The 24,148-nt window shown below is 38.3% G+C and overlaps 2 protein-coding genes across 3 annotated transcripts; both read left to right on the top strand.

Annotated features, from left to right (window-relative positions):
• The first annotated feature begins 5,631 nt into the window (after positions 1–5,631).
• Positions 5,632–10,936, top strand: LOC102691232 (extracellular calcium-sensing receptor-like). Of its 2 annotated transcripts, XM_006637442.3 has the most exons (6): positions 5,632–5,850; positions 6,059–6,353; positions 7,148–7,960; positions 8,758–8,985; positions 9,350–9,473; positions 9,674–10,936. In XM_006637442.3, exons 1-6 carry the CDS (start codon positions 5,648–5,650, stop codon positions 10,585–10,587), a joined length of 2,577 nt encoding a protein of 858 aa, XP_006637505.2. In that variant the 5' UTR covers positions 5,632–5,647; the 3' UTR covers positions 10,588–10,936. The 2 variants fall into 2 exon arrangements, with proteins under 2 accessions (XP_006637505.2, XP_015216191.2); XM_015360705.2 differs by lacking the exon at positions 8,758–8,985.
• Positions 10,937–15,770: 4,834 nt separating this feature from the next.
• On the top strand, positions 15,771–22,793 carry LOC102691630 (extracellular calcium-sensing receptor-like). Its single transcript, XM_069197686.1, has 6 exons — positions 15,771–16,367; positions 16,469–16,763; positions 17,643–18,455; positions 18,566–18,793; positions 19,511–19,634; positions 19,884–22,793. Exons 1-6 carry the CDS (start codon positions 16,165–16,167, stop codon positions 20,795–20,797), a joined length of 2,577 nt encoding a protein of 858 aa, XP_069053787.1. The 5' UTR covers positions 15,771–16,164; the 3' UTR covers positions 20,798–22,793.
• Positions 22,794–24,148: the final 1,355 nt, after the last annotated feature.

Below are 24,148 nucleotides of genomic sequence, written 5' to 3'. Positions count from 1 at the left end.
TTTTTGTGTCATAGTTTCTATGTGTCGGGTAAACTGTGAAATGTTGTAATTGCTAGAGAATAAAAAGGGCAATTATGTACAGTAGATGAACTGTCTCATCCAGCCTGTGCATGCACTGGTGGCTCTGGAAGACAAAAGAATGTGCTGCAGGGGGGAAAAGAGTCCTAACACCTTAAAAACTGCTAGGTGACTTAGGTACAAAAGCTAAAATTATGGTGCATTTAGGGTTCACCATCTGTGACAAAAGGACACAGCGTTGTGGCACGGCAGAGTTTACTACAGGCTAGGAGATGGTGCTGGTTTATGCTCTGAGCCCATGTACAGTATGACTGTGATTAAATACCAGGTTAGGCAAAAGAAAGCTGCAACCACCATATTGGCATGGTTAGCAGATTTAACAGGAGGCTGCAGGTGTGACTGAGGAGTTTAGGGCGGAAACGTAATAGGACTCAGGTAGCACTGAGCATGATTCAGAAAGTGATGCGAGCCCCTTGACTCACCATGTACTCTACTGCTATACCATGTAGCTTTTTTCCCATGATAGAAGGCTTGGCCCTTTGGTCTAGTGCAGAACTGTATGTCGATATCTAGGCAACAATGTTTCTTACACTGTACACTCTTAGCCCATGAGCAACCACCTTGGAACCCCAACAGGGACAGGACAAAGCTACAACCATCACACCAGGAATGGAGTTTTGACAAAGCCAGTTTCAGCACTCATGACTTATGTGTAACAGGAGCTGATCTGGGCTCCTGAGAAGCATAGTTCAGGACCATGTGCAGACAGTATAATCCAGATGTAAGTGGAGAAGGACATCAGGAAAGGTACAGCAGGATCAGGACGGGTTGACAGACAAAAGGTGGTGATGGGGGTGATCCAGTGCCCGGGGAGCTTGGCGAAGGCAAACAATACAGACAGTCCAAAGGGAGAAACTGGTGGGCAGTCCAGAGTCCAGGAACCGGGGGATCCATCCGAGACAAAAGTTAAAATCCAGTACGGAATCTGGAACAGGAACAAGGAGTTAAAACGTTAAAACATAATGCCCCGGACTCAGATGGTCAGGACGTCAGGGAATAAGGCCTGCCCTCGGGCTACCCATGAGCCCGGGGAATAGGTAAGCCTTGTGGCTTCCATCTCCCAGTGCTGAGCGGGAGTGCCCGCCTTAAATGTTTATGGACAAAATGACGGACAGGTGCACGTAATGAACTAAAATACGAAAGGGTCAGATCGCCCTTAAAAGGAGAGATGAGGATCGTGACATTATGGACATCTTCATCTTTGAAGTCGTACAACAACAGACAACAGGAAATTCCCACATGCCTGGCCCCCCATAGCAGGTACATTGAAAAGTAGCCTGGAAACATCACTTTGTGATTCAGTGCGAAATAATCCTTTCTATGTGGCAGTAACTGTCACGGACGTCCAAAGGGACTAACCGTGGGGAGCAGGAGAGCAGAAAAAGACCCATATGCGTAGCGGCGAGACGGGAAAAAGGCCCGGGCTCATTAGTGCAAAGAGTTCAGGAATGCTGTATAGAAACCTATGCCCTCAGGGAGCGGACGTGGGGCACCCTGGTGCTAGGCGGGTCTCAGGACATCCGAACGTCAATGCTAAGCGAGGACAGAGTGCAAGACCCGGAAATATATAGCCCAAGGGAAAGAGAGGGACAGGAAGGACAGCAGACCGGAAACTAGGGACAGGACAGAAAAGGAGCGCCCTCTGGCTGCAGAGGGCGTGACAGTAACCTTACCAACTGAAAGGCATCAGTCTCATCTCATGCTTTGCAGGACCGATTTGACCATATAGTTTTTTTTCCTGCCATCATTTAAACACAGTGGCCCCCTCTAAGTTGCTACTTTTCCACAATCGCATCAGCAGCTTAGGCATTAAAATCTGTGATCCTAGTCATGGTACCAACAAAATGAGCACAGTCCCATCCTTGTCAGGATTTGATGCCAGCAGCCATATCACCCTGCAACTCACTACTGGCAACCCACTGAGACTAAGCTGGTGTGAGCCTGGTCAGTACCTGGATGGGAGACCTCCTGGGAAGAGGTGTTAGTGGGGCCAGCAGGGGGCGCTCACCCTGCGGTCCACGTGGGTCCTAATGCCCCAGTATAGTGACAGGGACAATATACTGTAAACAGGCGCCGTCCTTCAGATGAGACATAAAACCGAGGTCCTGACTCACTGTGGTCATTAAAAATCCCAGGGTGTTTCTCGAAAAGAGTAGGGGTGTAACCCCGGCGTACTGGCCAAATTTCCCATTGGTCCTTACCAATCATGGCCTCCTAATAATCCCCCTCTATGAATTGGCTTCATTACTCTGCTCTCCTCCCCATTGATAGCTGATGTGGGGTGAGCGTTCTGGCACACTATGGCTGCCGTCGCATCATCCAGGTGAATGCTGCACATTGGTGGTGGTAGAGGGGAGTCCCCATTACCTGTAAAGCACTTTGAGTGGAGTGTCCAGAAAAGCGCTATATAAGTGTAAGCAATTATTATTATTATTATAATGCTCGGGGTGGAGCAGTGGCACTGTGGCTAAGGATCTGTGCCTGTGGCTGGAAGGTTACTGGTTCAAATACTGCAGCTGGTTGAGGAATCCTACTTCGTTGGGCCCCTGAGCAAGGCCCATAACCCCAGCTGCTCCAGGGGTGCCGTATAAATGGCTGAACTTGCGCTCTGACCACAAACTTCTCTCCCTGTCTGTCTCATGGAGAGCAAGCTGGGGTCTGTGAAAAGACAAATTCCTAATGCAAGAAATTGTATATGGCTAATAAAGTGATCTTATCTTATCTCTTATTTAAACATGACCACATACAGCTCCTTTTAAGCATACACTGACTGCCTACTGTCATTTTCATATCCAAATAATTTTCTGATAAATTATCTTCTCTTCCAAAAGGATTCAGTTTATATCATGACATGTAATTGAAATTTCCTAAATCAGGGTTTAGATACGCCAAAAATGAAGAAACTTTTAAAAATCTCAATGCACTGTACAGAGAGAGGAACAAAAGAAAAACAGTATGCCGACCCAGGAAAGTAAACTTACATGGTATAGCACACAATAAGATGATATCCACTGTGTGGAGCCTGGTCTATGATAGGGGAAAAAAGCCTGAATGAACAAATCTCAGATTAAGGGGTGTTCAAGCAGAGGGACAATGTGATTTGTTGAGAATTAAATGTTGATACAGAGTAGTTTGTGTTACCACAAGAGCTGTAGCATTATGGTCAGTGTTGTCATCAGAAACAGAGTGTTAACAGAAATTGTCACGCCCTCTGCAGCCAGAGGGCGCTCCTTCTCTGTCCTGTCCCTAGTTTCCGGTCTGCTGTCCTTCCTGTCCCTCTCTTTCCCTTGGGCTATATATTTCCGGGTCTTGCACTCTGTCCTGGCTCAGCATTGACGTTTGGATGTCCTGAGACCCGCCTAGCACCAGGGCGCCCCACGTCCGCTCCCTGAGGGCATAGGTTTCTATACGGCATTCCTGAACTCTTTGCACTATGAGCCCGGGCCTTTTTCCCGTCTCGCCGCTACGCATATGGGTCTTTTTCCGCTCTCCTGCTCCCCACGGTTAGTCCCTTTGGACGTCCGCGACAGAATGCTGAGCCACCTACTGACCCCGCGAGCGGCGCCTTTTTTTTTTTGTCTTGCCGCAGTTTTTTTTTTCTCTCTTTTTCTCTGGGCTGTTTTTTTTTTCAGTTCCTCTATTCTTATCACTGGATATCACTCCGATCTTCCGTGCCTGTGAGCGGGTCCTGTACCTGGCTTTCCTCGGGTAGATCACTCCGATATCAGTGATTGAATGTTGAGCTGGCTTGCCTATTCTTATTACTGGATATCACTCCGAGCTTCTGTGTCTGGAGCGGGTTCTCGTGCCTGGCTCTTCCTGGTCTGGCTCTCTCCGATATCAGTGATAGAATGGTAAGCTTTCTGCCGTTCCTCCATGCCTTTCGCTGGATATCACTCCGGGCATCTGTGTCTGTGAGCGGGCTTCGGTCTGGCTTTCCTCAGGTTGTCCACTCCGATATCAGCGTTAGTATGCGAATGTGCCCATTTGCCGTTCCTCCATTCTTTTGCTGGATATCATTCCGGGCATCTGTGTCTGTGAGCGGACTTCGGTCTGGCTTTCCTCAGGTTGTCCACTCCGATATCAGCGTTAGAATGTGAACGTGCCATTTGCACAGTCTGCGGTATTTTTCCCCGGGATTTTTGTGGCTTTTTTCTTGTTTTTTGCCTTTTGTTTTGATTTTTTTCTTCCTGGTTTCCCCTCCTTTTTGGTCCCCCTGCTCTCTGTGTCCTGGAACTTTGGTTCCTATCTGTCTTGTGTGGTTTGTCTCCCTGGTCTTTCCCAGGTTTTTGTCTGTTGGGTTTGTGCTTGTGTACTTTTTTGTTTTTTGTCTCTGGAGCTCTTCTCTACCCCCCCTTCCTCCACCCAATAAGGGTTTATACCCCGGAGGAAGGGGTAGCTCTCAGCCGTGGATTCCCGGAGGTTTCCTTTCAGTTAAATGAGGTTTTTCCTCCCCGCAGTGCTGTGCAGCTTATTTATTTGTATGGGCGTCGGGAGCCGCCCATGAAGGGGGGGGTACTGTCACGCCCTCTGCAGCCAGAGGGCGCTCCTTCTCTGTCCTGTCCCTAGTTTCCGGTCTGCTGTCCTTCCTGTCCCTCTCTTTCCCTTGGGCTATATATTTCCGGCTCTTGCACTCTGTCCTCGCTCAGCATTGACGTTCGGATGTCCTGAGACCCGCCTAGCACCAGGGCGCCCCATGTCCGCTCCCTGAGGGCATAGGTTTCTATACGGCACTCCTGAACTCTTTGCGCTATGAGCCCGGGCCTTTTTCCCGTCTCGCCGCTACGCATATGGGTCTTTTTCCGCTCTCCTGCTCCCCACGGTTAGTCCCTTTGGACGTCCGTGACAGAAATGTTATGCAGGTGGAAATCCTTGTTATGTTTCCAACGTTAGCTTCAAATGAAAAGACACAGACACCACACCTGTAACTTTAAGAAGCTGATCTGTATTGCGAGACTGGAGGTAGGGCCCATGATCTTCACCCCCGCTCTCACAGATCTGCTGAAAAAGTCCAGCTAAAGCTACAGTGCAGCTAGAGCACTTAAAATAAACAACACTATCTATATACTGTACTTCATCTCTCTATTACCAGAAAGCTGTTTAACACTCAAAAGGTGAGAGCTTGTCCTGGATAATCAAACCCAGGGCCCAAGAGCAGGGAAGCAGGAGCACTATCCATCATGCCACAGTCATCTACACAAATTCCAGCTTTAGCCTGAAGTGTGAAATTGGTTTTAGACAGATAAAGAGTCTGAAAATGTATAAAAATATTTAAGGAGAGGCTTTTTGTTATTAAACTCTAACAAGATATCCAATAATCAGATGCATCACAATTTGACTTTTAATTAAAAAAGCTTAATGTGAGCACCTAGTGTCTTGTTACTGGAAGATTGCTGTTTTTCTGTTCTCTTTCCCCAGGCTGATCAAGCACTAAACAAACCTCTGAGAATTGATGCTTTGTTATGAGATTTCACATGACTTCATCCAAGGTCAAGCAGGAGAATCAGTACTGTATATAAGAACTTTAAGTATTTGGAACGTGGGCATTGTGAAAGAAAAGACATCCACAATGTTGCTGTTTGTTGGAATAATTCTAATTGCACTTTTCTCAAGAGCTGAAAAGCCCATTTGTCTTCCATATGGAACAGAAGAAGTTCCCCAGTTTTCAAAGGATGGAGACATTACAATAGGAGCTATTCTGTCAATTTATAAAGATTTCATTGTTGTAAATCCATCCTTCAAAGTAGACCCAGGACGTGCCAAATGTGAAAGGTAAAGGGATGAAGATTATTATTATTATTATTATTATTATTATTATTATTTTTGTTGTTGTTGTGTTGCTTATAGTGATAGATGCAATTGTAGAAGTAAAACAAAAATAAACATGTAATCCTTTATGATTTCAGCATTTGTTGAATTTTCAGGAATATTACTATTGCTGTTGTGAATTCTGTCTTAATTTTCTTAATTTACTCCACAGTCTGAACCCAAGAGTATTACAGATTGCTCAAACTATGATCTTTGCTGCTGAAGAAATAAATAATAGTTCAGAGATTCTTCCTGATGTTTCCCTGGGCTATAAAATATATGATTCCTGCCGCTCTTTAACTCTGTCTATAAAAATAGCACTGGAATTACTCAATGGGCATGAAAAAGGATTTCTTTATGACCAGTCCTGCAACAAATCATCTTCAGTCCACGCCATAATAGGACAGTCCAGCTCCACACTAGCAATAGGCATTGCAGCAACTGTTGGACGATTTCACGTACCAGTGGTGAGAAACTTATGCACCTTAATAAATAAATAAAAGGATTATTTGTAGCTTGTAAAACCTAATATGGGTATATATACAGTATATATGATTTTGTGTTAATATATGTACATTTATTATACATGTGAGTAATCCCTATGTTTTTGCAAGTGTATGTTCTGGCCAAATTAAAAAAAAATGTATTTATTACAGATAAGATTAATAATACAGCATATTGTCTATTTTCTTCCAAGATATTACACTTTCACAAAAAACACATATTATGTTCTTATGTTCAGTTAGTGTAAACTAAATTAAATAATGTATTGATGCACTAATAGAATTGACAGTGACATTGTTATCCGGCAAACCTGAATATATTATTCTGTTTTTTTATTCAACCACATATCTGCTTCATAAGCAGAGATATTTGGGAAAGAACAAAAAGTTAAGCTCATTTTATTTTCCTATCCTGAGCATCAGTATTCATTATTATAGACAAAGATCACTAGTAAATGAATAAAGGAAAATATTTCTGTTTTATCTCTGCATTGACATTTTCTCATTACTGTGTAAATTACTTTAATATATATTTAAATATATCACAGCCATGAATTGGATTGAGCAGTTAGAAAATTGATCTATATTATCTTATAATATATATTATATTACATTTGGCATGCCAGGTTTTTTAGATTGTTTCAATAAGTAGACAACAGTCTCATTTATTTTAATATTTATATGAAAGTATTCACCTTACAGAAGCCTGTGATGACTAATATTGAGTTCTTCCATTTTCCATCTTTTTTTTCCTGTAGCTAAGTCATTTTGCAACCTGTGCCTGTCTCAGTAACAGAAAAGAGTTCCCCAGCTTCTTCAGGACAATTCCAAGCGATTATTATCAAAGCAGAGCCCTGGCAAAGCTTGTGAAGCACTTTGGATGGACCTGGGTTGGGGCCATTAGAAGTTACAATGATTATGGCAACAGTGGGATGGCTACCTTTGTACAAGCTGCCCAGCAGGAGGGGATCTGTATAGAATATTCAGAGGCCATTTATAGAACTCAACCAAAGGAGAAATTGCTAAAAGTCGTAAATATTGTTAAAAAATCAACCGCAAAGGTTGTTGTGGCTTTTACAGCTGATGCAGATCTAGATATCCTGGTAAAGGAACTTTTAATTCAGAATGTCACAGGCCTCCAGTGGGTGGGCAGTGAGGCGTGGATTGCAGAGAGATACCTTGCATCTAACGGAGGACAGAAAGTCCTAGCGGGAGTGATTGGCTTTGCAATTCCAAATACTGAAATTCCCGGGCTGAAAGAATTTATTCTAAAAGCTCGTCCTTCAAATGCACCTGGAAACAGTGGTTTAAAAGAATTTTGGGAAACCACTTTCAGTTGTAACCTAACATCCCAGACAAATTATAGTGTTAATTTATGCACAGGAACTGAGTCTTTGGAAGGAATAAGTAATCAGTACACTGAGATTTCAGACATGGGGATACTGAATAACATCTACAATGCAGTATATGCCTTTGCTTACTCATTGCATAACCTCTATGCATGTAAAAATGGAGAAGGGCCTTTTGAAAATCAAACCTGCGCAAACAAAACTAAACTAGAACCGTGGCAGGTAAGTTTTCTTATATTTTATAAATGTTCAAAAGTAAATGCAATGTTCTGATGTGAACAGCTGCAGTATTACTATTTTTAATACTTTGTGATTTACAAAACGGGTTTTAAAAATTACATTTACAGTCTTCAAATATGCCTATATTTGTGAATTTTAACTTCTTAAGAATAATACATATTAAAATATTATCACCTGCTTATTTCCTTTTAACATTTCATTCTTTTAAAATATAAAGCAGAACATGAAAAACAATAGTTTTCAACTTTGTTTTCAAAAAGAGCTTTGTTGAATTATTTAATTTTGTCCTTCTTGGTGGAAATGACAGTTACATTTTACTGAAAAAAACATATAATAAAACATATAAAAAACTATATAATTTCTACCCACAGCTTCTGTGGGCAGCACTGTACTGTAGCAATTTAAATAAAAGTCGTTTTAACTTAAAATATTTTCACCTCATCCACTATCAAAAAGTGGAAGAAAGTGGACAGGACCCCAGTCCATTACAAGCAGAACTACACCCTGGACAGGTTGCCAGTCCATCACTGAGCACCCAGAGGGATCATTAGACAGGAACAAGGAGGTCCTTTGGAAAGTTAGAGGAAACCTGAGCACCTGAAAATGTAAAGAAATAGGCACACACTGTACTGAGAAGGTGTCCCAGTCTGTAGCTGAATCCAGGAGCCAAAAGCTATGGGGTACCAGGATGCTGTCGTGCCACTCTGAAATGATTGGTGTCCAAATGCTTTGCAGAACATTATCAACATAACCGTCACTTATTTTTTTACGTACTGCAGGTGTTACATTATATGTCAAGAGTTAACTTCACAAACAGAAATGGGGAGCATATCTATTTTGATGAAAATGGGGATCCAGTAGCCAGATATGCCATAATAAACTGGCAGTATAACAAGGAAGGTATCACAACATTTAAAATAATTGGTAAATATGATGCCTCTTTACCAGAAGGAGGGCAATTTGAAATCAACAATGCAAAGGTTGTATGGCCAGGTGATGATAATAAGGTAAGTATTCTTCTAAATTTTCATATTCAGTGAAAATTGACTGTTATCTTAAGTCATCCTCCTTAAAATCATATACAGTATGTAATTATGGTAAAAGGAAACCAATGTCCAATTTAGCAGAGTGAAATCAAGGTGAAAGCACAGTGAAGGAAATGGAAACATGCTAAAGTGTACAACATACAGTAGTACAGCACACTATGACAACTCTATCCTAGTGTAGCTACTGTACAGTACCTTAAAGAAAGGAAAATGCTACTGGGTAGTACTGTATATATTAATCCATATACAACTGTAGTTACAATATACTGTATGGTTAATATCAATCCTGTTTTGAATGCAATTATGAAACAACACTTTCTTACAGGTACCAAGATCGGTCTGCAGTGAGAGCTGCCTTCCTGGGACTCGTAAAGCCATTGAGAAAGGGAAGCCAGTCTGCTGCTTCGTCTGCATCCCCTGTGCAGAAGGAGAGTTCAGCAACACTACAGGTAAGCTTAACACACAAGACATGTTATTCCAAATATACAGTATAAAATGTATACAAGTAATTGGAACAATGAAAGAGAAATAATTTGCTATGAAAAGGCTGACAAAATAAAAGTACTGTAATTAATAAAGAGAAGTGAAATTCTGATTTTCTCTGAATTAAAATTGAAGTAGTTAATTTTGTCACATTTTCTAATTTCAGATTCAATTGAGTGTTCTACATGCCCTTTGGAATACAAATCAAATGAACAGCGAAATCAGTGTATCTTAAAAAATATTGAATATTTATCTTATGGAGAATTAATGGGAATAATTCTAGTTACATTTTCTGTATTTGGAGCCTGTCTGACCATAATTATAGCAAATATATTTTTCAAATACAGATCTACTCCAATTGTAAGAGCCAATAACTCTGAACTGAGTTTCCTTCTGCTCTTTTCATTGACTCTGTGTTTCCTCTGTTCACTTACTTTCATTGGCCAGCCCTCTGACTGGTCCTGTATGTTGCGCCACACAGCATTTGGGATCACATTTGTCCTGTGCATCTCTTGTGTTCTGGGGAAAACAATAGTGGTGTTAATGGCCTTTAGGGCTACACTGCCAGGCAATAACATTATGAAATGGTTTGGGCCCACACAGCAGCGGTTAAGTGTTCTTTTTTTCACGCTCATACAAATTTTGATTTGTGTTCTTTGGTTGATAATGTCTCCTCCTTTTCCTAACATGAACATGAAATACTATGCAGAAAGAATCATTCTGGAGTGTGATCTGGGATCTGCAGGTGCATTCTGGGCTGTGTTAGGATATATAGGGTTCCTCTCTGCAATATGCTTTGTGCTCGCCTTCTTCGCTAGAAAACTACCTGATAACTTCAATGAAGCCAAATTCATTACATTCAGCATGCTCATATTCTGTGCTGTCTGGATCACCTTTATCCCAGCGTACATCAGCTCCCCTGGAAAGTTTACAGTGGCTGTGGAGATATTTGCCATTTTAGCTTCAAGCTTTGGGTTACTTTTCTGTATTTTTATGCCAAAGTGTTATGTTATTTTATTAAAGCCAGAGAGAAACACTAAAAAATATTTGATGAGTAAAATGCCCTCAAAATCACTGTAAGTCTGAGTTGAATATTAAACTTCCAACATTTAAATAGTTTAAGTTACTTTATATCACTTTTAATTAAAAAATAAAATGTAATAGCAGTAAGTATTGTTTTTTATTAAAAATAACTTCCTCCAATGTCTATTTGTTTAGTGGATATTTTCCCTATTTAATGTTTTAGTTGTTCTCTAAATAATCATAACATAAATATATTCAGAATATCATCAGAATATGTGCCTGGAACAGTGTTCTCTTACTTGTGACCATTTTGTCTGAGAAGGAAAATAGTCAAATTAACCATTCTTTGACTTCTTATCACATAATAATAAAAATAAAAGAACATGTCAGATTTTTCAAAAAGCTTACAGTAATCTGGAGTGAAGTTTTTTCCATGCATTTTGCGGAATGCATGTATACTACAGATACAGCTGCTGCTAATCTGGTATATTCTACCATAAAATAAAACAATAAAGTAACAAAAGTAACTGTGACTTAATAAGTGAAGGCATTTGCACTTCTTATGAGTGCAGGCCGAGCCTATTAATTCACAAGTCAGTGCCTTGAGCATGAAATATCTCCTTAAGTTTCTGGGATTCCCCTAGGGAAGGTGAAATAATTGCACCCATGACTGCTGAGATCGGATGGGCTGGTGCTGGCTGGTCCTGCCAGGATTGAGTGTTTAATACTAAAAAACATTAAGATTAATTAATTCACATATAATGCATATATTGCATATATTGATGGCAATGCACTAACAGTGAGAAGAACGCCTTCTTACGCTCACAAAGTTATAGCTTGTTCCACAAATATATAAATGCAAGCATGCGTAGGCTGCAAAGGAACAAGTAATAGGTTTATTCCATGCTGAAAAAAAGAAGAAAGAGAACACAACGTTTCGGCCGTGGAGCCTTCTTCAGGTGTGAATCCTATTATCCTTTGCAGCCTACGCATGCTGACGCAGCTACCCACCTAAATATATAAATACTGTATATATCAATGGCCAAGTAAGAATTACTGTCATAAGGTATCTACTGTGTGTATTTATTTTTAAATTATAGAATTTTATTGCGCGTGGGAGAGTGATACTAGGGACAGAGTTCTACTGAAATGAATTACTGGGACAGAAAACCCATTCTCACACTTTAACAGCCTCAGTTTGTGGGTTTGTGACAGGAGTAGTTCGTCCTGACCTTCCTCCGGTTCAGTTGGCCAGAATAAAAAAGTATTTTAAAACATGAAAATCCAAGCTCACCATCTCTGCTGTGTGTTAGTTAAGGAGTAGACAGATGGCAAGGGGAAATAACGGAATGAGGGTCACCAAGGAAGAGACATCTTGTGGTATAACACACTGAATATACTGTAGCACAATGCATACACATGTACACCCACTCCCTGGGTGTTGGGTTCCACAAGGCTTTACATAACCTGAACTTTGGATAAATTCAAAGTGACCGATTTTTAACCATTGTGTGAACACCTGCAGAGAAATGCCATTCATGATACCGCAGGGATGTCTTAGCTGTGACTGTGAGCGAGGAAGGAAGGATGGCAGAGCGGATTTGCAGGCTCTGCAGGGTTTACTGTCCTTTAATGTTTAATGGGTGGGCGTGCTCAGCAGAGGGAAGACAGAAACTGAAAGTCCATGAGGTCCTGTAGATAGAGAAAGGGAATTTCCTCTGTTTAGACAGGGGAAGAGAAATAAAATAATGATGAATGAAAAAAAAAACATTAAGAATCCTATTATTAGAATAATTAAACACAAAATATTGAATACGCTTACAAATATACAACAGAATTAGAATTACCTTTTAACAATTAATAAAACGTGTAATTCTTGACCCTACAAGTTGTGCAACTAAACATAAAACACACAGTAAGAAATAAAAATAATAAGTCAGTTGGGTGCTTCCTTGACGTGATTGCAATATATTTTTATTAATCTCAATTTTCAATGCAAAAGCACAAGATAATATGCAAAAGTCACAACTTGTGTGCAAAGGCAAAGCAAGACTGAAGTGGAAAACTGAGTCCTGGTGGAGGCTGTGTGTCTATACGGTAACTTCATCTTTTTATCCACAGAAGCTTCCTGCCACACCACTTGTTCTTTACATGTGTAACTTAAACTCCCCTTGAATTACGGAACCCGCAGAAGTTTTTTTAAAATGTAAATTCATAATTGCATCACTCAAGTCTAGCGTAGCCAGGGGAAAGGGTGCATGCAGAAATAGACATACACATACTGTACACAACACACAGATATACTCAAAGACAACACATACACAGACAAGATATACACATTGACAACACATACTTGGAGACAAATATGTTTTAAGTTTAGTATTGTTAATTTAAATAAAGGTTTCTTACCACTGGTATGCAAAAGTGTCCAACAGTTGCTGCAATGCCTATTGCTAGTGTTGAACTAGACTGTCCTATGATGGTGTGGACAGTCGAGGGTTTAGTGAAGGACTGGTTTGATAGAAATCCTTCTTCATGCCCATTCATTAATTCCAATGATACTTTTATAGACAGGAGTGACAGGAATCTTATATCTTATAGCCCAGGGTAACATTGGGAAGATTATGTGACACCTAGACTTACATATTGATATTCACATACATTAAGAATGTATGCCAGATAATGCAGTACATTGTGCTATGCACACCTCAGGCACCACAGAGCAGTGAAAACTTAATGTGGCGTGTAGAAGCATTTAGGCTGTCGCCAGAAAACACCTGGTATCAAATCCCAGTCAACGTTGAGGGACATTTCTAATTATAGAATTTAGACTTCATCTGTGTATGTTAAATATTAAATTAATTTAAAAAGAAGGTAGGGCTATTTTACAAAAACAACATTACTCAGTTCGATATATGAAAAGTAGTTTATTATTTTACTGTGTGCTTCTTTCAGTTTTATATCCACTTTACAATAATCTATATTGTGTCTTAATGCAAATTTCAGCAACAAGTAATCAGGATAATTTAACTTTAAATTTCGATTATAAAAAAATATATTTCACACATACTTTACTGTAGTGGCTTTAAAGCCATATAGTCTCATACAGTACGTAATACAGTATATACCTAATGTACTTACAGTAGATGGTACTGGTGGCTAAATATAAAAAAAACTAAGTGCACACAGTATCCCAACATCTTCATAAACATTGTATGCATCAAAGTCTTTAACTGGGAAACAATCAAGACCATTGATCAAAGCTCTTGCATGTGAATGAGATTCAATAATGCTTGGTTACAGCTTTTGGTCCGACAGACTCAGTTTTAGGATAAAATTACAGCACAGTGTACCGCTCCAACCAAGCCCCAGAGAGTTTTTGAAAAAAAAAATCACATAGATTTTACTCATCCTAAACCTGACTTAGGCCCCAAAATCCAGCACTGAGTTTAACAATTGTCTAAGTAGTGCATGAATGTTAACCCAAACCCTAGCTGGAGTGTCAATTGAGCATTTCCATGATCTATATCTGAACTACTCTGAGCATTGGAGTTCCCCAAACATGAAAGTATGAGTGGGAAACAATCAGGACCACAGATAGAAGCACTTGCATTTGAATGAGATTCAGTAGTGCTTGGTTACAAATTTGATCCAACAGACTCAGTTTTAGAATACAATTATGGCGCGGTGTACCGCGTCTTCCAGGCCCCAGAGAGTTTCAGAAAAAAAAATTCACATACTGTAGGAGCAAAAAATCATTCGTCCTAAACCTGACTTGGGCTCCAAAATCCAGTGCTGAGCTTAAAAAGTAGTGTGTGGTTATTTACAATGGTTATTTTGGAAAAGTGTTGATGTGCATGTTCTAACTATACAAGGTTTATATACTTCATAAAAATCTTTTATCCTTTTCTATGAATACAAAATAAAAACATTTAAAAGCCACTACATTACCATATGCATTAAAAATATTTTGCATAATCAAAATTTAAAGTTAAATTGTTTCCTGATTACTTGTGCTTAAGTTTGTGTTACATTAGGTATATATAATGTTATACTTCTGTTTTTATTTTTGGCTTTCAAAATGTCCCTTTAGTTGTAAAATTCCATATTAGTTTTCCAAATTAAGTGGATTTAAACATGCACAGCAGAGAAACAGAATAACTGTTGAATTATTATTCATCGTTTCACTTACATTTCCACAAGTGCCACCTAGTGTTCTTTTTATGGACAGTGAATTACATACAGTACACTATTACAATTACAATGTACTGCACTACTTTTACCATATTTGGAAGAAATACTACGCGTTCTGAGTGACTGCATCTGTGCAAATACTGTACATATACACATATTTATACACACGTATAAAGGAGTAATGTTAAATTGTTGGGATTATAAATCACTACATCCTCATCTACATCCAGGGTTGGCTCACTGTGTCCTTTGTGAGACTCTTCTAATGAAGCCAATGAGAAAACCTCAAGTTGCTGGCTGGACAAAAGATGGGTCTGAAGTTGAACATACCAAAGTAAAATGTGATGCTCGAAACTGCCACGTTCTCCTACGTGCTGTCAAAAAGATGTATAGTATATGTAGTGCATTAACACACCATGAAACCTCATGCTCACCTAAAAGGCTACACATGGCTTGGCACTGATCTGACTTACCATCATCCTTCCCCCCACCTCACAACCTCTATTCAACTAATCCTGGTCTCCTGTCCATCCCCCAAGCCTGCCTACATACTATGGGTGACAGGGCCTTCTCCTGCTGTTCACCAAAGGTCGGGAATTCTATTCCTACAGATATTAGTCTGTAGGAATAGAATTCCAGAGCTTCCCTGAGCATTTTAAATCAAGATTCTAAACCTTCTTCTTTAGAAAGTCTTTTATTTAGCTGGTTCTTTATTTGCCCCCTTGCCTTCCTACTGTATTCCAAACCCTCATTGTTATTGTGTAATTTTGCTGTCTATAAATTAGTTGGAGAAGCCACTTTTAAAGGTTCTACACAAAATAAATGTTTATTATTATTATTAGTAGTATATTATTATATTAACAAGAAGTGGGCAAAAGATTGAAATGAAAGAAACAAACAGAACATAGTACAGTATATCAATAATTATGGTATATTAAATGATGCAAGTACTCCCCTAAATACACAATATGAAACTCCTACACATTCAAAAATATTTTTGACTTGAAACAGTGCTGTAAAAATATACTTAAGATAGCAGACAGCATGCCTCTTTGGTGATGTGAAAATAAGCTGATTTACTCAGTCTTCTTAATCGGTATATAACCTGCATTTAAATCAAATTTTACAATACATTACTTTTGAAAGATCTGACACACATTCTGCTTGACAGAACTATTTTGTTTTTCTTAAGCATGATAGTAACAAATTCATGCATGCACAGACAAACAAACCAATGACATATTTATCTACTGAACTTTAAGATATGCTCTTTTTCCCCAGGCAGAAGAAACACTAAAAACCTTTGAGAATTGATGCTTAGGGGAGAGACTGATCATCATTTAATCTAAAGCATGAGAGCTGCACTCTATATACAGTAAGAGCTGGTGATGCATTTTGGATCCTGGCAGGAAGAAACAACAGACCACACTTTATTTTGCAATGCTGCTGTTTGCAAAAGTGCTGCTAATCGCTCATTTTTCAAGAGCTGAAAAGCTTATTTGCAAGCCATATGGAACACAAGAAGTGCCTCAGTTTTCAAAATATGGAGACATCACAATAGGAGCAATACTTTCAATCCATAAAAACCCAGTTGTTGTGAATCCAACATTTAAACTCAATCCAGGTCACATCATCTGTGAAAGGTAAGATAAGGTTCGATTACAGTTTATGACACAAGTACTACTGTTGCTGAAAAATGAAAATAATAATAATAATAATAAACTGTGAGCTTTTTTTCTTACAGTTTAAATCCTGGAGTGTTACAGATTGCTCAAGCTATGATCCTTGCCATTGAAGAAATTAATAACAGATCAGATATTCTTCCTAATGTTACCCTGGGCTATAAGATATATGATTCCTGTCGCTCCATACCTCTGTCTATAAAAGTATCATTGGAATTAATGAATGGGCATGAAGAAGGACTTCTATCAAACCAGTCCTGCACCAAACCCTCGACTGTCCACGCCATCATAGGGCAGTCTAGTTCAACACTAGCAATAGGCATTGCAGCAACTGTCGGACCATTTCGCATACCAGTGGTAAGAAACCTTTATTTAAATTAACAGACTAAATTGAAAACAATATTGTCTCCATCAGCTATCTTTTAATTGAACAAGCAAACAATCTTTATCAATTATTATCTACTGATAATATTAAGCCTGCTGCAGACATAAACCATTTTAGTTCAGGTGGGTAGCTGCTTCAGCATGCGTAGGCTGCAAAGGAACAAGTAATAGGTTTATTACATGCTGAAAAGTAAAGAAAGAAAACACAACGTTTCGGCTGTGAAGCCTTCTTTGGGTGTAAGAAGTACTTTGGGTGCTTCTTACACCCAAAGAAGGCTTCACAGCCGAAACGTTGTGTTTTCTTTCCTCTCTTTTCAGCATGGAATAAACCTATTACTTGTTCCCTTATAAACCATAGTATTCTAGTTTAACTGCACCCTCGCCCATACTGTACATGAGACACTTCCAGATTCATGGTAAATTACATTAAAAAATCTATATTTTAAATGTATTGTATTATGCAAGAAGGTAAATAAATGTGTCTTGTAAAAGTCATTATTAGAACTTAAGAATTAGGTGGAGTGTAGAATCCGCAATGTTCTCATTTAACGCAGTTATGGGACAAAAGATTTAAATTTAAATTATTATCAGAACAGATATCTTTTAGAATATAAATCTTATTTACTTTTTTAAATCTAACAAACACTTTTTTTGGTATTTTTCAATGATCAAATCCCAGTTTTGTATTTAAACTGTAATTCAGCTCACTTAAAATGCTATTTTGTATGGTAACAATTGTGAAAGTGCCACAGAGCACGTTAAATTGTTAAATCAGCACAGTCATAAAATAACAGCCAACCTCAAATAATGACCGTGATTCATGTTTTCATCTTTTCTTTTTTACTATTACAGATCAGTCACTTTGCTACATGTTCCTGTCTCAGTAACAAAAAGGAGTTCCCCAGCTTCTTCAGGACAATCCCCAGTGATTATTACCAAAGCAGAGCCCTTGCAAAGCTTGTGAAGCACTTTGGATGGACCTGGGTTGGGGCCATTAGAAGTGATAATGATTATGGCAACAGTGGGATGGCTACCTTTATACAAGCAGCTCAGCAAGAGGGGATCTGTACTGAATACTCAGAAGCCATTCTGAGAACTGATTCTAGAGAGAAATTCCTTAAAGTTGTAGAAATCATTAGGAAATCATCCTCAAAGGTAATTGTTGCTTTTACAGCCGATTCTGATTTAGATCTATTGATAAAAGAACTGTTGATACAGAATGTATCAGGCCTCCAGTGGGTTGGCACTGAGGCGTGGATTACAGAGAGATACCTTGCATCAAAAGAAGGTTATAAAGTCCTGGCTGGAGCAATTGGCTTTGCAATTCCAAATGCAGAGATACCAGGACTGAAAGAATTTATTCTAAATACACGTCCATCAAAAACTAATAGAAATGCTGGCTTAAATGAGCTTTGGGAGAGTATTTTCAATTGTAGCCTAACACCTAACAAGGAGGAACATATTATGCCATGCACAGGAACAGAGACATTAGCAGGACTTAATAACCAGTACACTGATATATCGGACATGGGCGTGCTAAACAATATGTACAATGCAGTCTACGCTATAGCTCACTCATTGCACAATTTGTTTGAATGCAAAAGTGGCAATGGACCATTTCAAAATCTTACATGTGCAAACAAATACAAAACAGAACCTTGGCAGGTAAGAGAAATAAATACTTTAAATAATGGACAATCTGCTTTTTATTGCAAAATGTTGAAGTTTATTGTAATATTCTAACAATATAAAGATGGACAAATGTTTATCTGTAGGTGCTACATTACATGAGAAGTGTTAACTTCACAACCAGGAGTGGAGAGAAGGTGTATTTTGATGAAAATGGGGATCCAGTAGCACGATATGCAGTAGTAAACTGGCATCTGAATAAGGAAGGGATTACAACTATTGAGATTATTGGACAGTATGATGCCTCATTACCAGAAGGACACCAAATTATAATAAACAATGCCAGTATTGTATGGGCAGGTAATCACAGTAAGGTAAGGTATTGACCAGCAAATTGACACTAACAGATGTGACAGAAGGACAGAAACATTCACTCACCCAATTCAAGGCATCATTAGAAGTACAGTACTGTCTCCTATGTTCTGAGACCTCATTTGTTGTGATAGGAAGAGAGTTAATTAACATTCACAGCCATTATGGATAAGCAAATAATCAAGAGATATCAAAATACAACATACTGTACACTATTGGTGTAAATAATTATTTGTTGTGATTCAACACTTTTCAGTATAGAAAGATAAATTCATTAAGATCTATGTACAGTATACATGAGCAAATCGCCATATCTATTTGGCGCATCAAGCAAATAAAAAAAGATTACGAATACCAGAATTTTCAAAGTATTTTCATCATAAGCACTTAAATACCTATTTTAAGAAGAACAACTTAACATTCATGTACCCTGTGCTGACTGTATCAAGCAGTGCACACAACATCAGTCAAAAATAAGTTAGAACATTTTCAACAATTTTAAAAATTCTTTCAAACAGGTATTGTGGGGCTGTATTTATAACCATACGTTTTTATTTTCACTTTAATTATATAATATTCTGACTCAGAATCACTGTACTAATGATTTGACCTTATAAACACACATACAATCACATAGAATAGATAAAATTGCATCATACAGTATACGACTGACTGTAAACATTGTGTCTCAGTGTCATATTTACAGTATATTGTCGCAGGTACCAAGATCAGTCTGCAGTGAGAGCTGCCTTCAAGGGACTCGTAAGGCCATTGAGAAAGGGAAGCCAGTCTGCTGCTTTGTCTGCATCCCCTGTGCAGAGGGAGAGTTCAGCAACACTACAGGTAAGGTATTAACATCGGGAATATGGGTTAATTTGCCTTTCATTGAGTTTGTACTCAGATTTTAAACATAAGGGACTGATCCACATTCTCAGCATAATCATATAAAATCTAAACAAAACAAATCAGAAAAGAAAAGAACCATATAAGGATAATCATAGCTAAAATGTTAATTTCAATTTTTTTGCAGAGGAAGTAAACCCACAAAGAATTGATCAGTCAATTTTTATTTGCTTTATTATCATTTTCCAGATTCAGTGGAGTGTTCTAAATGCCCTTTGGAATACAGATCAACTGAGCATCGCAATCAGTGTATAATGAAAAACATTGAGTTTCTGTCTTATGGAGAATTAATGGGAATACTATTAGTCACATGCTCTGCATTTGGAACTTCCCTAACGATAGCAATAGCTGTTGTTTTCTTCAGATACAGATCTACCCCAATTGTAAGAGCCAATAACTCTGAACTAAGTTTCCTTCTGCTCTTTTCGTTGACACTGTGTTTCCTCTGTTCACTTACTTTCATTGGCCAGCCCTCTGACTGGTCCTGTATGTTGCGCCACACAGCATTTGGGATCACATTTGTCCTGTGCATCTCTTGTGTTCTGGGGAAAACAATAGTGGTGTTAATGGCCTTTAGGGCTACACTGCCAGGCAATAACATCATGAAATGGTTTGGACCCACACAGCAGCGGTTAAGTGTTCTTGCTTTCACACTTGTACAGGTATTGATTTGTGGTCTCTGGTTGATAATATCACCTCCTTTTCCAAACACAAATATGAATTACTATGCAGACAGAATCATTCTGGAGTGTGACCTGGGATCTGCAGGTGCATTCTGGGCTGTGTTAGGGTATATAGGATTCCTCTCTGCCATGTGCTTTGTGCTCGCTTTCCTGGCTCGGAAGCTGCCTGATAACTTCAATGAAGCCAAATTCATTACATTCAGCATGCTCATATTCTGTGCTGTCTGGATCACCTTTATCCCAGCATATGTTAGTTCTCCAGGGAAGTTCACAGTGGCTGTGGAAATATTTGCTATTTTAGCTTCGAGCTTCGGTTTACTGTTCTGTATTTTTATGCCAAAATGTTTTATTATTTTATTAAAACCTGAAAAAAATAGCAAAAAGCATTTAATGCGGAAGATGCCTTCAAAAGCATTGTAAGCCACATTTAAAATGTATTAATTTCTGTTTTAAAGCACATTACAATTCTGTGTACATACTGTATATTCAACACACGAGGACTAAACATTTGAATAACTCAAGGACACTGTACATAGTGACACACAAAAAGACAAAAAGTACAAAAAAAAACTAAAAGCAAAAATAAACATGAACATACAGGATAGAATTTAGGGCAAACAGACACAGACCCTAGTAAAAGGTGAGTTTTGAGTTTAGATTTGAAGAGAGTCAACACATTTGTCTTTCAAAGAGTTGGATGACCATACCAAAGTAGAAGCAACAGAAAAAAAAGTTTGAAATTGATCCTACGATACAATGAGTCAAGGACCATAATCAACTGAATGAAGCCTACAGGAGGGAGGGTGAACATGGAGAATTTCAGAGATATACAGTATGATGGAACCACATTATTTAAAGCCTTAAAAGGTCTTATATGGAGTGACTTTATAGGCAACCAATGCAGAGACTTCAGTGTAGAAGTGATATACTCCCAGGGTCTGGTGTGAGTAAGTAGTCTGGCTGCAGAGTTCTGAACGTATTACAAGTTGTTGAGAAGTGAGTTAGGGAGCCCATAGAGTAAAGAGTTGGAGAAATCAGGCCTTGATGTTCTAAATGTATTACATCAATTAACATTATTACATTATCGAATCGGGCGTTCAGCATTAGACATTGATGGGAAATGCCAACCAGAGTTTGATGTCACACGTGCAAGTGATAAGCTACAGAGGTAGGAGGTCAGAGGTGAAAAAAACATTTTAACGTAAATCTGAGAATATTCGCATAAGAATGAAACTGAAGACTATGTTTGCATACAATCTGACCGTGATGAAACGTATAAAAAATATAGAGCAATGGGCCCAGGAGTGAACCCTGAGGCACATCATGATTGACTGGGGTTAATAATATGAATTCCTTACACTTATTGTATACTGTATACTGTAGCACTTTTCTAGACACTCCACTCAAAGCGCTTTACAGGCAATGGGGACTCCTGTCTACCACCAGCAATGTGCAGCCCCACCTGGATGATGCGATGGCAGCCAAAGTGCGTCAGTATGATCACCACACACCACCACTCAGGGTGGAGGAGAACACAGTAATGACACAGTTCATAGATGGGGATTATTAGGAGACCGATGGGAAATTTGGCCAGGGTGCCGGGGTACACCCCTACTCTTTTTCTGAGAAACTCCCCGATTTTAAAAGAGGCAGGACCATGGTTTTACGTCTTGTCTGAAGGACGGTGCAATTTTACAGTATATACTCATCACTATACTGGGTCATTAGAACCCATGTGGACTGTAGTGTGAGCCATCGTATGAGCCTGTAATCTCAGATAGGATAGGAATAGTAAAATAGAAATTGGTCTGTAGTTCATCCTAATATTAGAATCCAAGAGAAGCTTTTTATACTCTTAAGTATAAGAGTGACTAATACAGTTTTTAAAGCAATGGGGGCCATACCATAGGAACTATTGATGATGTTGATCACTAACAGGCAGAGTCAGAAAGGCAACTTTCAGTAAAGGGGTGGGAATGGGAACAAGAATTTGTTTTGCAACTGTCATTAATGTTTGCAAGTTGATCTGAATAAACTAAGCTGAATTCAGAAAAATCTGGTACTGAGGGATTGTTCAATGGAAAATTCAGGCCTCGAACAGTTGCTCCAATCAGGAATAAGGTTACAGTTTGATTCAGAAAATTGTAGATTGATAGCATCAATCTTGGACTGAAAGAATTGCAAAACCTTAAGACAAAGCAGAGTTGTTAGGGAATTTAATGATCTTGTTCATAACAGAGAAGAACACTTTATGATTTCCTAGCCCAGAGATGATTGTATCTGAAATGTAGGGGAATCTATACACTCATCCGCAAAGATGAACAGAAAGTAATCTCAAAAGCCAAGTGGATTTTTTATAAGATATTTCCAAAATAGGAAAACTCACCAGTTTCTGTTTCCATCTTAAGAAACAATGTAAAACATTATTGGTGTGACAGGTATGATTTCTTTTATACTTTAAGTGATATTGTTATAAGAATACATTTTAATAAAAAATAATGCTTTCTTCTTTTAGTTGAGATATGCAATCTTGAAAGAAATTATATTTAGATACAGTATTACTGTTACACTGAAAATTTAATAATTAAATATTATATTATTATTTCTTAGCTTAATAGAAGAAAGAGAAAGAAAGAATGAAGCAATTTCTTCAACTTTTGAATGATATTATGTAGAATTATGTATTATTAGTAATGTGCAATATTACACTCTATACAACTCAAGATAATGGCAAGATATTAATTAATTGCTGTGCAGTCTGATAATGTGGACGTCCATTACTGATGGCAGCATTAGTGAACAAGCAGTCAAAACATTTAGCAAACAAACTTCTTTCACCCTAATTGGGGTTAATTAGTTCAGTGTAGCCATGTATTCATGTATCGACTGTGCTTGTGAGGCTGTTTTGTTATTCATTTCAGCTTGCAGAGCCACTGACTGCTAAAGATCAACCAAAAAACTGCATCAGAAAAACAAATGTTCTTCACCATAGAAAGAAAATACTACACCTTTAAAAAGTCCTGTAAGGTAATAGAAATCAAGTCTGAGTAGGTCAGAAAACATTTACAAAGAGAATAGAGTTAAGATGGACCATAAGAGATACAACTAATGTATTAGTCTGTAGTCAATATTTACGATTACACCTTTAACTCTACTTTTTTAGTCTTTTGATGCATTTTAGCACACTTATTTTGCTTGTATTTTTTTAAATTATTTTTTCAAGTGTCTTCCTTAGTCCATCCTCAGTACTGATGCCAACTGCTGCCTGCATTGTGTTACACTCTATATAACTAGAGAGCAAGTAGAAAAACTTGCTTCATTCATCCTATTTTACTCTACCTGGATAAATAGTTAAATAATGTCAAGGATATAGGGACTGGTCTATTAATTCTGGGTAAAGTGATCTAATAGAACTATAAAAAACAACAGGTTACTTGTACCTCAGTTCTTCTGTAATTGTATCACACATAAAAACAATCATGGTTACATTGTATAAAATTGTACAGAGTATACACAATATAGATTGTAATGACTTGTTCAATACATAAAAATCAAAATGATGCTAATGTAAAAAAAAACAAATATTAGCATGATTTATGTATATGTATGCTATATAATGTGTATGGTCTTTTCATTTAAATTATGTCTGTACACTGCTTTATAATGTTTAATAAAAATGGCCTCTTTAAACTTGATTTCTCAGTTGTCCCAAAATCATTAAATGCTAATTCTTTCTTTCTGTGAGTGTATTTGTTCCACAGTTTAAATCCT

This window comes from Lepisosteus oculatus, chromosome 13, assembly GCF_040954835.1.
Source record: "Lepisosteus oculatus isolate fLepOcu1 chromosome 13, fLepOcu1.hap2, whole genome shotgun sequence".
In the NCBI taxonomy this organism is placed as follows: Eukaryota; Metazoa; Chordata; class Actinopteri; order Semionotiformes; family Lepisosteidae; genus Lepisosteus; species Lepisosteus oculatus.
Note: the sequence above shows the minus strand (reverse complement) of the source record. Positions and strands in the feature narration are given on the sequence as shown.